Consider the following 14,873-nt stretch of genomic DNA (forward strand, 5'->3'; position numbering starts at 1 on the left):
GAGCTTTCGGTTTGTGGACTTAAAACAAATTACAGTAGAACCTCTACTTACGACAGCCTCTACTTGGGCCCGATCCAAGTCACAACCACAGCAAACCCGGAAGTAAATACCGGGTTTGCTGCAATTCACGCACATGCAGAAACGGCTGCCACCGTCTGCACATGCACACAATGGCGCTTCTACCAGAGACCCGTTTTGCCTAAAGGACGGGCCGCCAGAACGGATTACGGTGGTAAGTAGAGAGGTTCCACTGTAAAGGGTTTTATTGCCCCAGAGCAATAAATTCACTTCAAAATAAAAAGAATTGGCCATTTTGCGGTTTGAAAAGTGAGGGGGAAATGCATTGAAAAGTGTGATAGGAATGGATGAATAAGATGTATGAACACCCTGAAAGCAGATTGCGATGAATGTTTGTTGATGTAGCACCTCCCCACAAACAAATCAGAATGAATGCTCAATGAAAACCAGATATAATCTAACCTCTGTGCAAGCAAATCAGGGTGAACGTTCAATAAAGAAGTTGTCTGGCACAAACCTATATTGATGTGATGTCTGTCAATCTGTTTTTGACATGGGATATTGTGTTAAGGGTTGCTGTTTTGTAATATGTTCTTCATATTTCAAAAAAAAGGACCAAAAAACCCATAATGGCCAAACTTGTGCTTGTTCTTAAGAACATAAGGAGAGATGTGATGGATGAGATCAAAGGCCCATCCAGTCCTGCACCCTGTTTTCCCAGTGGTCAGCCAGGTGCCTAAGGGGGGGGGGGGGGCTGCAAGCAGGACCTGAATATCACTTGTGACTGCCACCAACTCATATTTGTTGGTTGCATTGTGCACAAAGCTTACACATGTAGTAATTGTCCACATCTAAGCTTCCCATCCATGCATTCAGTCTACATAGTTAGACCAGAGGGCTTTTATGCGTCCCTCTGGAAGGTAGGGAAGAATTATATAGCCTAAGGACCCATCTGATGCTGTGGCCACTGTTTTCTGGTCAATTACAGTGTGTGTAGCTCAATGGGCTTTAAGGCTTGGATCAATCCAAGTGTTCAGAAAGGGAGCTGCTTTGTGCCCCATCTTCGTTTCGCGCCATTCACTTTTTCAGAATCAGCCTTATTAGATAACAGGAAGGGACATGGAGTAAACTGAGCACGGAGTTACATCACCTAAAGACCTTTAGCTCATTGCATCTAGATGATAAAAGTCTGAGAAATCACTTCGGACAAAAAGGACAGAAAGCTTAGCATGCCCTTTCCAATCAGGGAGTGACAAAGGGCGCCCAGGCCAGGGGAGCAGTGAGGGAGGATTCCAACCAGAGTGAAGATTAGAGGCAGAGGCCTGACTATCTAGCAGCGCATGCCAAAACGATCCGAAATGTGCCACTCAGAGCTTTGCTCCATTTCACCTTTGTTTTAATACCTGTTATTACTTACAGTTCTACCTTGGAGAGATTACAGGATTAAGCAGGCCAGCCACCCTCTTCCAAATATAAATAAATCTTTTGTGAATAGCAGCAGCAGACTGCAAAATTCAGTGAGGATAATGTATCAATCTATATTCAGGGCTAGGCTCTGGATGACTGCACATGAAGGGGAAAAGGGCGAGGAGAGCTCTATCCCGCTTCAAAGGTCTTGCTGGGAAACAGCTGTAACTGGCAGTCTAGACACACTGAATTCCTCCAGGATTCCCTTATGGAAGCAAAGGTCTGGCTCACACATGCATGCCAGTGAAGTGATTTTCCTACATTTGATTGCTGTACCCTTGAACTTTCAGCGTTCCACACATGATTACTGCAGGAGTGTGCCAGGCTGCTGACAGGTTTACAAAGGTCCTGGTTCTAGGTGAGCATTCATCTGGGAGCAGGTTTCACTAAAGTAAATGAGCCTTATGTTCAAACCAACATCACCCCAGACTCCCTCAGGACCTGTGTCTTTAATCACATTGTTTGCTTGTGTGGAGGGGTGGAGGAAGGGGGGGTGCGGTGGATGCGGGCCGCCCTGGGTGTCACCACTGAGGGGGGTGACAAAATGCCTGGTGGCACTCACCGCTGGGTCTGCAGTGCACCTGAGCCACGTGTCTCTCCTGGGAGTGACATGATGGCTTGGGCGCCCGCAGGCTCCGTACTGCCCCAAACTGTCCGCCCGCCGCCTTTCCCTCAGCTGTAGGGTGGCTGAGTGGGAGGAGGCAGGCAGACTCCTTGGAGGCCCTGTGGAGTGTCCTGTCCTGTCCCGGCTCACCCCGCCTTGTGAGAGGCTGCCCCAGGCACCCAATTGGCTTGCTCCGCCGCTGCTTGTGTGTGCAGGCTTTGTTTTCTATAAATTGCCAGGGTGAGTTCCCTGAGTCCTGGTATGTTTGTGTGGGGAGAGTAGTGAAGCTTCCACCTTTTCTTCCCTGCTGTGGTGCTGATCTGGACTGGCCCCTGTGTGCCTGCAATTTGCACTGAAGCAAATGGGAGTTTTTATTTCAATGCAAATTGTCAGTGTGGAGAATTGGCACACAGTGGATAGGAAATGAATAAAACTTCCTGACTGCCCTCATCCTCCTATGTAAAGGTCCTGATCTGGCTCAGCGATGCAGCCCTTGGAATTTTTCAAAGAAAAAGCTTGTGGTCAAAGGCAGACTATATGCTTAAAGTCATACATAAAACAGGAAGCTGTATGATAACATCTCAATCTCTGTACACAGATATAAAAAGGGTCTGTGGACAGATATAAAAAGGGTCTGTGGATTGAGAGGAATAGGGACCACTGTTGCACACTTGTGTGAAAACATGCCCACCTCTGTGTACAAATAACACAGATAGCAGCTGCCATTATTGCATGAAGGTGTGTACGATTGCAAACTGCTATGTACAATAGCACATTCTGAAACATGACCCCTGTGCATTTCAAACGCTGGATGTGTATATAGCCTGGCAGGGGCTCTCCAGGGTTTCAGACAGGAAGCCTATTTCAGCTCTACCTGAAGCTGAAGATTGAACCTGGGACCTTTTGCCTTCGAAGCACATGCTCTACCATGAGCCATGAACCTTCCTTATCTTTTCTCATTCTTGTCTCACTGCAAGACAATGTGCCATTTAAAACCTAAGTACTCACATATATTAACATATGCTGATGAGCTGTTACCACTTCCTCCTTTGGGGAGAGCTGGCAATATTACAGCCTTCATTTTAGCTGCAGGCTGGAAGGCCTCAAGGTTTAGTGTATCTGAAGCCTTTCTTTAAAAGTGCCCAACGTTTGCCAGATGTGAACGGAGAACTAATGTCTTTCCCAGCTTTTGTCTGGCAGTTCATATGCAGCAAATAAACTTCACCATGCTCCAGTGCTCTCACTACGGGTGGCTGTATTGAAAGCTATGGCCCCTGGCCACCTGGAGGCTGCATCAATTATGGTAAAGGATGTTTTCCTTGTCCTTCCCCACAAAGCTGATATAAATTCTGTGCAAGGGATAGGAAACCTAAGGTCCGTGGGCTGGCCCAATCACTTTCTCAATCTGGCCCGCGGTCGGTCTGGGAATCAGCGTGTTTTTACATGAGTAGAATGTGTCCTTTTATTTAAAATGCATCTCTGGGTTATTTGTGGGGCCTGCCTGGTGTTTTTACATGAGTAGAATGTGTGCTTTTATTTAAAATGCATCTCTGGGTTATTTGTGGGGCATAGGAATTCATTCATATATCCCCCCCCCAAAAAAAAATAGTCCGGCCCAATACATGGCCTGAAGAACGGTGGACCGGGCCGTGGCTGAAAAAGGTTGCTGACCCCTTTCCTATGCTATGGATTCTGGGTTTCCAGGTTGAACTTTCAGCTGAGTTTTAAAGGGGAGGTTTCTTAAATAATCCCTGATCTGAAAGTCCCTGCTTGAATTAGGTACTCTCTGTAACAGGCCAGGAATCGTGCCTTAACTCTGTTCTTTTTTTTTTTTTAAAAAAAAAATCTGCCAGTTTAAGATCACAAGGGTAATATGCTATGTTGGTTCAAGCTCCACAAAGCTGGGAAATTGGAAGCGAAGGCTGATGTCTACACAGGTGTGCTGCATGAGCAACAAGGCTTGTGTCTGCTTACTACTTACCTTCCATGGACCCACATGGAATGTCCCTTAGTTTTTAAAGACCCAACCCTTGATTTCCTGAAGGAGCGTCTCCACCCCCATCATTCTGCCCGGACACTGAGGTCCAGCTCCAAGGGACTTCTGGCGATTCCCTCACTGTGAGAAGCCAAGTTACAGGGAACCAGGCAGAGGGCCTTCTTGGTAGTGGCACCCGCCCTGTGGAACGCCCTCCCACCAGATGTCAAAGAGAACAACAGCTACCAGACTTTTAGAAAACATCTAAAGGCAGCCTTGTTTAGGGAAGCTTTTAATGTTTGATGGACTACTGTATTTTAATATTTTGTTGGAAGCCGCCCAGAGTGGCTGGGGAAACCCAGCCAGATGGGCGCGGTATAAATAATAATAATAATAAACAACACTGGCATTTTCTCCCTCTGTTTCTGTTTTTTATTGGAATTCTCTGACATCCCTATTCATGAGTATCTTCCCGTGCAGAATATAGTACAGTTGTACTTTGGAAGCCGAACGGAATTCATACAGGAAGTCTGTTTGACTTCCAAAATGTTTGACTTCCAAGGCGTGGCTTCCGACTTCCAAGGCGTGGCTTCCGGGTTTGCGGCATTCGGGAGCCAAAACGTTTGAGTGCCAGGGCGTTCAGCTTCCAAGGTACGACTGTACTTGGTAGGTGGGGACAAAGATTGTATCCTTGTCACACGGGGGGAAAAAGTGTTTCCTATCCAATTCTGCTTTGCTATGTGTGCATAGCAATATGAAGAAGGGGATTTGGAGGTAGATGAGTTTATGATGATCTTAGGTCTATTCTATGCAACAAACCAACAAACCAACCAACAAACAGTGATTTTTATCTGTTTATGTGCACGGTCAGTGGCTCCCCATCATGTCAACTGGCCTCTGATCCATAGTGTCCTCTCCATGCTGAATATGTGCCAGCCTATTAAAAATTTTTATGGTAAGGAATATGAATTTTTATGGTAAGGAATATGATGAGAAGATGTGCTGGAGAGTGTTAGGTAACACTTGCCACGACACAACACCATCTAATCTCCCTGTAAACAAATTGGAATGAATGCTCATTAAATAGCCAGTGTCCTCTAATCTCCCCATGAACAAGAATTAATGCTCAATAAACACATCATTTGAAGCGCCCACTGTGGGCTTCACCCACAAAAAGGGGTTTTTCTCCTCCCCCTTGCTTTTAATTTTAACTATCATGAATAAAGAAAGGAACTGATTCTGGGCGGCCATGGTATTATTTTCATTTAAATCTAAACCATTAAAACGCCTCTGTGACTTATTGCTGGCTCATTTAAATGATGTGCTCAGAAAGCTACAAGCTCAAGTTCTGCAAAGCTGCTGCTGTGACTTTCATATAAATTGGATACTGATTTATGTGTGACAGACGAAGCCAGCGAACTGCCCCCATGGGGGGAAGGTGCAGTTCATTGAAATAAATCTGAAATTAAATTATCTTGCATAAAATTACAATACAACTGCCTTCAGCAGAAGGGTAATGTATATATTTCATTAAATATTAAAGTTTAATTTCTTTTGTGTATACGTGTCTGCTGGAGTGGGAAGACCTTCCTGCGGTGCATTCCTTTTAACCCTCTGTTGGTTTTCTCCCAGTATCTGAAGCCTTCTTTTTAAGCTGGGTAGCCAGACATATTTGTGTCATAATGGCAGAAATTGGGAACCTTTTACAGCCTGAGAGCTGCAGTCCCTTCCCAGGAATCTTCCAGGGGTCACATGTCATTAGTGGGCAGGGCCAGAGAAAAGGTGGGTGGAGCCAGAGGCAGACTTCCAGCATTTATTCCAGCCCACCAAAGACAGCCAAGGAAAGTGAAAAGTGAGGCCAGCATGGGTTGTGTGGCCTGCAAAGAGTCCTGAGTGCCAAAGAGAGAGAGTGAGAGTGAGAGAGGTGTGAAGGGTTCACAGTTGGCCCCTGGGAACAGACGTACCCGAACCCCTCATCTATGGCTTATAGAAGCCAAATGGCAAATTTAAAATTGCCTTTTGTATGGCAAGGGTTGTATGCAGAGTAGGCTGACTGAAATGAATGGGCATGGCCCACTTAGGTCCTTTAATGGGTCTACTGTGAGTGGCACTTAACTGGATGCAAACCCATGAGTTAAAACCCCCAGCCTTGGGCCAGACTCTCTACCTCAGCCTCGCATTGGTAAAACACCTCATATGTCATGTGGTAGCAGCTTCAACTGTGCCACATGCCACCTGGAACTGTATGGCGAAGTGCTCATCCACAGCCTCTGAACCAGGAGTGGGAAACCTGTGATATTCCAGATATTGTCAGCCTACTACTCCTTATCATGGGTAGAACTGGAGGGAGTTGTAGTCCAGCAACATCTGGAGAGTCCCAGGTTCCCCACCTGCAGTTCAGAACCTTCTTGCAGGTAACTCCAAACACACAGTTAAATCAGGCATTATGGACCACCTAGCCACATTGCTTGAAAATCTGCTGAAGTGAAAGGGTAACGAGACTGGACTTAATCACGTGATTGGAAGCTACAAAATATTAGCTCTTCTTCTTTGTGGTTGCAGGTACTGTGTGGCAAACCGTTAAGCAGCTACTGCGTGGTCTTGTTTATGCATATTCACACCACTAGTTCACTGAAGAAGACTCCCAAATCCAGTTTCATCAGAACATATCAGCTTTGTTGGGCTTTGCCTTGCAAGTTTCCAAAGCCCTGAGCATCTAGAGCTGCTTATTTTAGTCCATGTGTGAGCAGATTTAAGCTGGCAGTTTCTGGGGTTTGCTGTTGTTGTTTCTGTTATATTTAGCTAGTGAATTGAATTTCGACTTAATTTCAGCAGAAGGTTTTGTATGTATTCTGTTATACTTCCTCTCAGCCTTTGAGGAAGGGTGATCTATAAATTCAATGCAATGAATAATAACATGCCTCTTTGCAACTGGACTGCAGGAGTAATTGCAGTAGTTAATAGTTCCTTGGTGTTCAGCACAGTTTGTTTATTTGCTCCTCACAGCACAGACAACCACACATTAGAGATTGAAGCCAACAAACGCAGCTTGTTGATTTGTGTCATCATCATCATCATTGGTTACCAGGGAACCATTAAGGATCTCAGAAAGGGAGTCTTCCTGCCTAGGGTTGCCATATTTCAGACCAGAACATCCCAAAGTTCTTGAGCTGCTGCTTCTTTTTATTTTATTTTACAAAAACCACAAAAAACGTGATTTTTCAACTGACTTGCCTAAGATCCAGGACAAAGCATCGCCTTTCAGAAATGCACCCCAGATGTAAATTCCAGGACGTATGGCAGTCCTATTCCTGCCTTTTGGTGGGGTGTGTGTTTGCCCTCAACCCTCCTGTTTCAAAAGATGTGGGCGGTTGGTTCCCAAAGAGAGGGGGAATTATCTGGGGCCTAGTGGCCAATTAGGAAGCAGTTGGGAACCTGCCTTTATAAGCCTTCTCCTCCTCATAGCCTTTTTCCTGTGCCTTCTCTCCCTCCCCCTATGTGGTATGGTGCTTTGGTTAGCTGCGTGTTGAAGGACCCGAATAGGATTTTTTAAGGGGTGGGGAGATTCTTTGATTAGCCCTTATGATTCCTCCTTTCCCCACCTATTCCACACTGCTGGGACTAATTCAACTGGCAATTTGGTCTATGGCAGAGAGGAGCTTCTCATGGAGCATTGAATCTGGGCAGATGAGGAAGTGAGGGAGAAAACTGTAGGCACTATTGAGACAAGAGCACCCTTTAGGGGTCTGCCAGTACTTTATCCCTGCTGGGACTTGTGGGGGGTGCCCTTTAAGTCTGATATGCACACTTTGAGGGAACACTGGACAGTGGGTTTTATATTCAAAGCTCACCTAGTTTCCTCCTCACCCTTCATTGGGGAAACCCAGCTTGTGTTGTCTGCATCACATGCCCAGCGATCTGGAGGGATCTACCAGAGTTAGATAAAATCCTCACCTGCCCATGCGTTCTGATTTTGGTTAATTTACTTGCAGTTTCTCCAACTTGTCATATTTCAATAAATACAACCTTTACCCCAACATTTGGCCTCACGACTCTTCTTTTTGGTTGCCAGGGCAGAAGCAAACATTACAATCAGATTTGGGAGGTATTGACAGAGGCAGCTGGCACACAGTAAGGAGAATGACTGAGCTAAGAGTAGACAAGTGTCTCATCTTAAGTTCTCCACTGGCCACATGGGATCCCTGTGGGATAGAGGGAAGGGTTCACTATGAGCACAGCCATCTCGGCTCTGTTGACAAGCTGCAACGTGGCTCCAGGGAAGTGGCAGCTGTGAGAGTCGGACTCCACTCGTATCTGGGGCACCCAAGTTTGCGTGTCTTTATGGGTAACTTGATGTTCAAAGGCTTGAGATGGCTCAAGGCTCATCACTGCTAAATTTGGATATGAGGATCGGTCATGAAAAAATAGAAACTTTCCCTTCTGCTCAGCCTCCCGGGGCAGTTAAAACACACAGAGACACACAGACACACACTCCATCAGTTTGGGCTAATTGTTTTGCACCTGATTGCATAGTTGCCCTTCCACGTGGCACGATTGCTCTCGAGAACGAAAGGTGTATTCTAATGCCACAAAAATCAGATTCCTCACTTGGCTTAATCGGAACGTGTTTCACGTTATATCAAAAAAGGGCTCACACACAGAGCAGCTCTTTTTGGCCAGTCTTGCCTGGGTGACTGCTCTGGCAAAATGCAGAGTGACTGCCCAAGGCTGATGTTGGAGCAGCTGCTGTGTATTTGTCAAAGGGCAAATTCTTTCATGTGATATGAAATTGTCTCAGATCAGCTGTGGGTTTACTGCAGCAGTGGACAATCTAAAAGCACCTTAACTCTGATCCCTTCCTCTTCGTCCCCCACTAACTAAACTGGTGGGCAGGAAACCCTAGTGCAGCACCAGTGGTATTTTGTTTTGCAATAAAAAGCATACAGCAGCCTTCCCCAACCTAGCGCCCTTCAAATGTTTTGGATGACAAGTCTCATCAGCCCCAGCCAGCATGTCTGGGGATGATAGGAGTTGTAGTACAAAACATTTGGAGAACACTGTCATAAAGTGTGGAAATAATACATGCTTCTAAACTTCTGTGTATATGTGTCGAGTCCCAGATATATGTACATGGGGCACACACACCCTCCCAGGGAAGGAGGGATGAGTGAATATCTACTCCAGGAACAAGAAAGGAGGGAGAGAAAGATCTACATCTACCCCTGTGGATCCTGCCACTTTTGGCTGTCGCACAAGGCTTGCCTCATGGGTGGGTCGGCCCTATGTGTCTTCCACACTTGACTGTCTTCCACATTTGCTGCAGAAACAACACCACTTTCCTTCAGCAATCATAATGTGTATTAAAGGTAAAGGTAAAGGTACCCCTGCCCGTACGGGCCAGTCTTGACAGACTCTAGGGTTGTGCGCCCATCTCACTCAAGAGGCCGGGGGCCAGCGCTGTCCGGAGACACTTCCGGGTCACGTGGCCAGTGTGACATCGCTGCTCTGGCGAGCCAGAGCCACACACCGAACGCCGTTTACCTTCCCGCTAGTAAGCGGTCCCTATTTATCTACTTGCACCCGGGGGTGCTTTCGAACTGCTAGGTTGGCAGGCGCTGGGACCGAACAACGGGAGCGCACCCCGCCGCAGGGATTCGAACCACCAACCTTTCGATCAGCAAGCCCTAGGCGCTGAGGCTTTTACCCACAGCGCCACCCGCGTCCCTATCTAATGTGTATTAGCACCCATAATTTAAATACACGTGCATATTAATTCCATTTCACCTTTTCATCTCTTTTTCTTCCTTCTGCCTGTCAAAATGTGTATACATTTACTCGTGCTTCACATACCACAAAAGATGAGTCATGAATCTTTATGGCTACATTGGTTGATTGGCTCTGCGCGAGAGGGATTGGGTTCATAGTTATGATGAGTGGTACCACAAAAGAGACAATGATTGATATGTATATGTGGGTGGGTGGTTTCAGGTCACATGCAGGGGAACGTTGACTGAAAAATAAGGAAAACCCCATGAAAAGTCTGTGGGTAGGGAATGACTCACACTCAGAGTAGACCTGTTGAAATCAATGGACAAGTTAGTCATGACTGACTCAGATTAACTGCGTCAGACCAACATGGCTACCTACCTGAATCTCAGATCCATTGATGAATCTAATCTTAGTATGGTGCATTTGGATCGTAGCCTGTGAATTCCACAGCTGTTACTAGCAAGATGTTGAGATTATGCATTATAATCCTCCGTACTGCCAGGAGATGCTTACAGCTAGTTGTGACATTAAATTAAATGCAGAGGCTATAAGGGGAGTAATTGAAATATATGGGATTTTGCATAGATCGGAAAACATGGTGTGTAAATATGCTATCCTTTTAGCATATCACTACAGCTAAAAGGCAGCCAGTCAAAATTAAATCAGCATGTGGTAGTTTGTAAATAGGCAAGTGACAACCCCCCTCATCCCAACAAAGTACATTATTTTCATGGAAGTCTGCCATAAAAAAAGATTATAACGAACTCTGGATAAGATCCTCTTTTGTGGGCAATCAGAATTTTGACGACTAGTGGGTAGGATATTCACTGCCACCATTGATATGCTCAGTGGGTGCCTATTACATTAAACTGCTGGCAAATGGGAGTGGATGGCAAGGAACAGAATACGCAGAACCCAGGGTTGTTAGGACTTTCCATTACAGACAGAACGTTGTGCTAAATAGATGCTTAAGTAATTTCTTGTGCTTCTTTATAAATCAACACCATTCTGTGGAGACTTTCATGGAATTGAGGAAATTAAATATATATCCTTCCTTTTCTCATATTTATTTGCGTTTCTAATAGGATTCTATATCAGCAAAATGTGAACAAAGATGATACAATAAAGAAAAATCTCTGAAATAAAGAAAAGGGTATCTTTTTTAAGATTTCAAAGAATAGACAAAAATTCAGAAAACATTACTTGATCGACTTCCTATCCCAGGCATGCCCAAGGTCTGCTTCAGGGGCCTAATGTGGCCCCTACCGGCTGGCTTAAACTGGCCCCTGTGGCAGTTTATTTCCTGGGGTAAAATCCTTTAAAAAGCTCAACAACTTTAATCCTAAAAAAAGGTTAACAACATTGGCCGGCCCTTTGTCACGGCCCTTCACTTCATCAAATCTGGCCCTCTTTGAAAAAAGTTTGGACACCACTGTGACCTAGCCTATCCTTCCATGTTTCCTTTTATCCCCTCTTTCCCCCACATTCTCTTAGTTCACCCAGTGAACTTTTATATACTTTATTTATTTCTTACTCTGCTGAAAATCTTACCATCCTGCTAGGTAAATTGTTTGCTTATAATACTTTCCCATATGTTCCATAAACAAGATCCAGTCCTCTTTATGTCTTTCATCATTTTGATTTCTTATTCTAGTGGTCATCTCTGCTAGCTTCACAGATTCTAACAGTGAAATGTGCCATTCCTCTTTTGTTTGTACTTTATCTGTTTTCCATTTTTTGCACTAATAATACACGGATGGCTGTTATCGCATATAGAAACATTTTTTTCTCTCTCTTTGGGGGGGGGGGGGAGACTTCTATTTTTATTAACCCCAGGAGTAATGCTTGTGGATTTTTAGAAAAGGATTAATTCAGTATAAATCATTTCCCAATTAAAATTTAAAAACTATAACTATATATATCCTTCCTTGATAGAAATTCTCAGTATTTTGTTTCTCCAAGAGTATCCTTTGCATGGCTCTTCATCCTGTCCAGGAAACAGGCTTAGGCTAGGTCTACACATGAAGCAATATGAGCTGGACATAAAAGGGTAGAATGGATTGAGACAGTGTATACTGCTTCCAGAGGAATCACATTTTTAATGCTCTCCTATGTAATACGCTGTGTATCTCTCTCTCTCTCTCTCTCTCTCTCTCTCTCTCTCTCTCTCTCTCTCACACACACACACACACACACACACACACACACACACACACATTGCGAGTAGATATCTAGTGTGGTAGGGAAACATTTCTCCTTGAAATGCTGGCTTTCTGCTTGGTACCATACCGTATTTTTTGCTCTATAAGACCCACTTTTTCCATCCTAAAAAGTAAGGGGAAATGTGTGTGCGTCTTATGGAGCGAATGCAGGCTGCGCAGCTATCCCAGAAGCCAGAACAGCAAGAGGGATTGCTGCTTTCACTGCACAGCGATCCCTCTTGCTGTTCTGGCTTCTGAGATTCAGAATATTTTTTTTCTTGTTTTCCTCCTCCAAAAACTAGGTGCGTCTTGTGGTCTGGTGCATCTTATAGAGCAAAAAATACGGTAAATCTTTTGTTTGTTTGTTTGTTTTATGAGGGCGAGCATTTATAATTTCTTGTCAGTCTCTGAAACTTAAACCATTTCAGTCCATTCTACCACCACCTCAGAATTCTTAGGCTTTATTCTGCGACATTTGTAGATTAGCTTTGATCATGAGTTATGGTCACAGGAAGAAGAGGAGGAATTGAAGAAACACAAGGCAGCAATTGATTATCTAGGAGCAGGGTCTAGCTCTGTTGTCCCCAGACAGAATCTGGTGAAAAGAAGCCCAAAGTTCATGTTCTGATCTAAAACAAAATGGAGGTGAAATATAAACCAAGAGTGACTGCATACCTTTAAAATTGGGCCTGATTCTGGCATCGTATCCTGATGTCCTTCCCATCAATTTGTCCAGGAAATCTGAAGGGGACATTAGTTTAGGAGCGGATCGGGCTGCTGCTCCAGTTTCTTTGGAAGCGGCGAGGCTGAGCCAGAAAAGAAGAGAGCAAGCAGAGATTTAATTAGAAGCCTTTTCTTCTCCTGTTGAAATTGTATCTTTTGCCCCATGTTGTGAGGATCTGGGATCAGAATTCATTGCAGCTAGCACACTGTTCCCATTATAAGCCATGACAAATACCTCTGTGGGTTCTTAATGAAGCTGGTCTCTGCTAATTTGTTTGCTCAGCCCAAACATTCCCAAACACAGAATCCCAACTGCTACCCAAGATCAAGCAAGATGACGAATGAAGAAAATCCTTCTGCTAATTTAGGTACAGACCTGGAGGCCGACTTAAATCAGAAATGTGAACTTTGGCATTGTATCCTGGTGGGAAAACACACTTTGCAATTTTTTTTCCGTTATGAAGCATCAATTACCATGTAATTACATGGCAAATAACAGAGGAGAGCATGCAGTATGTTGACATTTTCATTTTCTAAAGAGTTGGCAGAGTGTGTGAGCTCTGTCATCTTCCATTTGCTTTAATAGGTAGTTGGAGCCTAAATTCCCTGCACAGTGTGGTGACACTTCAGGGGCCTGTGATTTTTCCTATCTAGGTTAGTCATTATTCATTACAGAAATTTGGCTGCCATGCTGGGATCAAGATATCTCAGTCTTGATCCCAGCTCTCAGTTCTCAGTCTCAAATCCAAACCTACCAAAGACCACAGAGATCAGATTTAATGTTGGCCTTCACCCCTCCATTGATGCATCAGTTGGAGTGTTACAGATAAGCATGTCTAGGTCCTGTAGAAATCAGTACATTTCAGGTAGTTGCAATTTGCTCGCCCCATTCAATTGAATGGGATGTAGGTGAGACTTGACTTCTCTTAATCTGAACCATAATGTTTAGCCTGGGAATTGCATTAATAATAATAATTGGGCAGCTTCCAACAAAAGATTAAAAATACATTAAAACATCAGTCATTAAAAACTTCCCTAAACAGGGCTGCCTTCAGATGTCTTCTAAATGTCAGATAGTTCTTTATTCCTTGACATCTGATGGGAGGGCGTTCCACAGGGCAGGCGCCACTACCAAGAAGGCCCTCTGCCTGGTTCCCTGTAGCTTCACTTCTCGCAGTGAGGAAACTGCCAGAAGGCCCTCGGAGCTGGACCTCAGTGTCTGGGCTGAATGATGGGGGTGGAGACGCTCCTTCAGGTACACTGGGCCAAGGCCGTTTAGGGCTTTAAAGGTCAGCACCAACACTTTGAATTGTGCTCGGAAACGTACTGGGACCTAAAAGGTAAGTCTAAACAATGAAGCCACCCACAAGGAACTAAGTATCAGGGATTTGACTGTTAGGAGTGTGTGGAATATGAAGGTACCCATCTGACATCCAGACCTCATCTCTTCATGAGTTTTACTGATTCAACTTCTAAGAGCTTGGTGTTCCGACAATGAGGATTGGCTCTCCTCCCTCCCTTTACCATCTGAGATGAAGGTAGAATCATGAACGACTTCAGAAGGGCTGGGAAGTGAGTTAAGGGACTAGATCTCATGGGGATTGTATAAATCATTCACATACAGTGCGAATCCAATGTACAAATCCTACAGCACCTTCCTAGGAAATAGAGGCATAAAAATATCTTGGATTGTATTCAGAGTTTGTACTGGTGCGCCATTACAATAAACTGCATCCACCTTTCAGCACAGAAACATCTCCCATAACAATACTCATTTAGTTGGTGAGTTTTACCTGCTACTTTTGCCCTAGAGAGACTCCTTCCTTCTCTGTGGGCTGAAAGAGAAATCATTCAGACATTTGTCTAGATTACAGTAGCTGGTTGAGCTAATTGACCAGGCTGATAAAAACTAGCTTGACCAGTGGAGGATGTGATTGCCAGAACAGATACACAGTTGCATAGCCATGCTTCTATAGGTTGATTATGGAGAGATGGTGTTGCCTGAGGGGTCAGGGTCAGATCCAGGTTCTCACCCGGGGCCAGCAGGGGGATACTGTAGATAGTTTTCACTCAGGTCCGCATATGCAAATAAGAGATTGAAAGTGACATTCAGTGA

General features: G+C 44.6%; 1 protein-coding gene across 1 annotated transcript in view; it reads right to left on the reverse strand.

The window, feature by feature from the left end:
* GLRA1 (glycine receptor alpha 1) overlaps positions 1-14,873 on the reverse strand; it is an 85,177-nt gene that overhangs the window by 41,434 nt on the left and 28,870 nt on the right. Inside the window, exon 2 of the mRNA XM_028718319.2 lies at positions 12,710-12,840. Coding sequence (XP_028574152.1) covers positions 12,710-12,840 — 131 coding nt within the window. The remainder of the gene's footprint in view (positions 1-12,709; positions 12,841-14,873) is intronic.

The sequence above is a fragment of the Podarcis muralis genome, chromosome 2 (genome assembly GCF_964188315.1).
Source record: "Podarcis muralis chromosome 2, rPodMur119.hap1.1, whole genome shotgun sequence".
NCBI lineage: Eukaryota > Metazoa > Chordata > Lepidosauria > Squamata > Lacertidae > Podarcis > Podarcis muralis.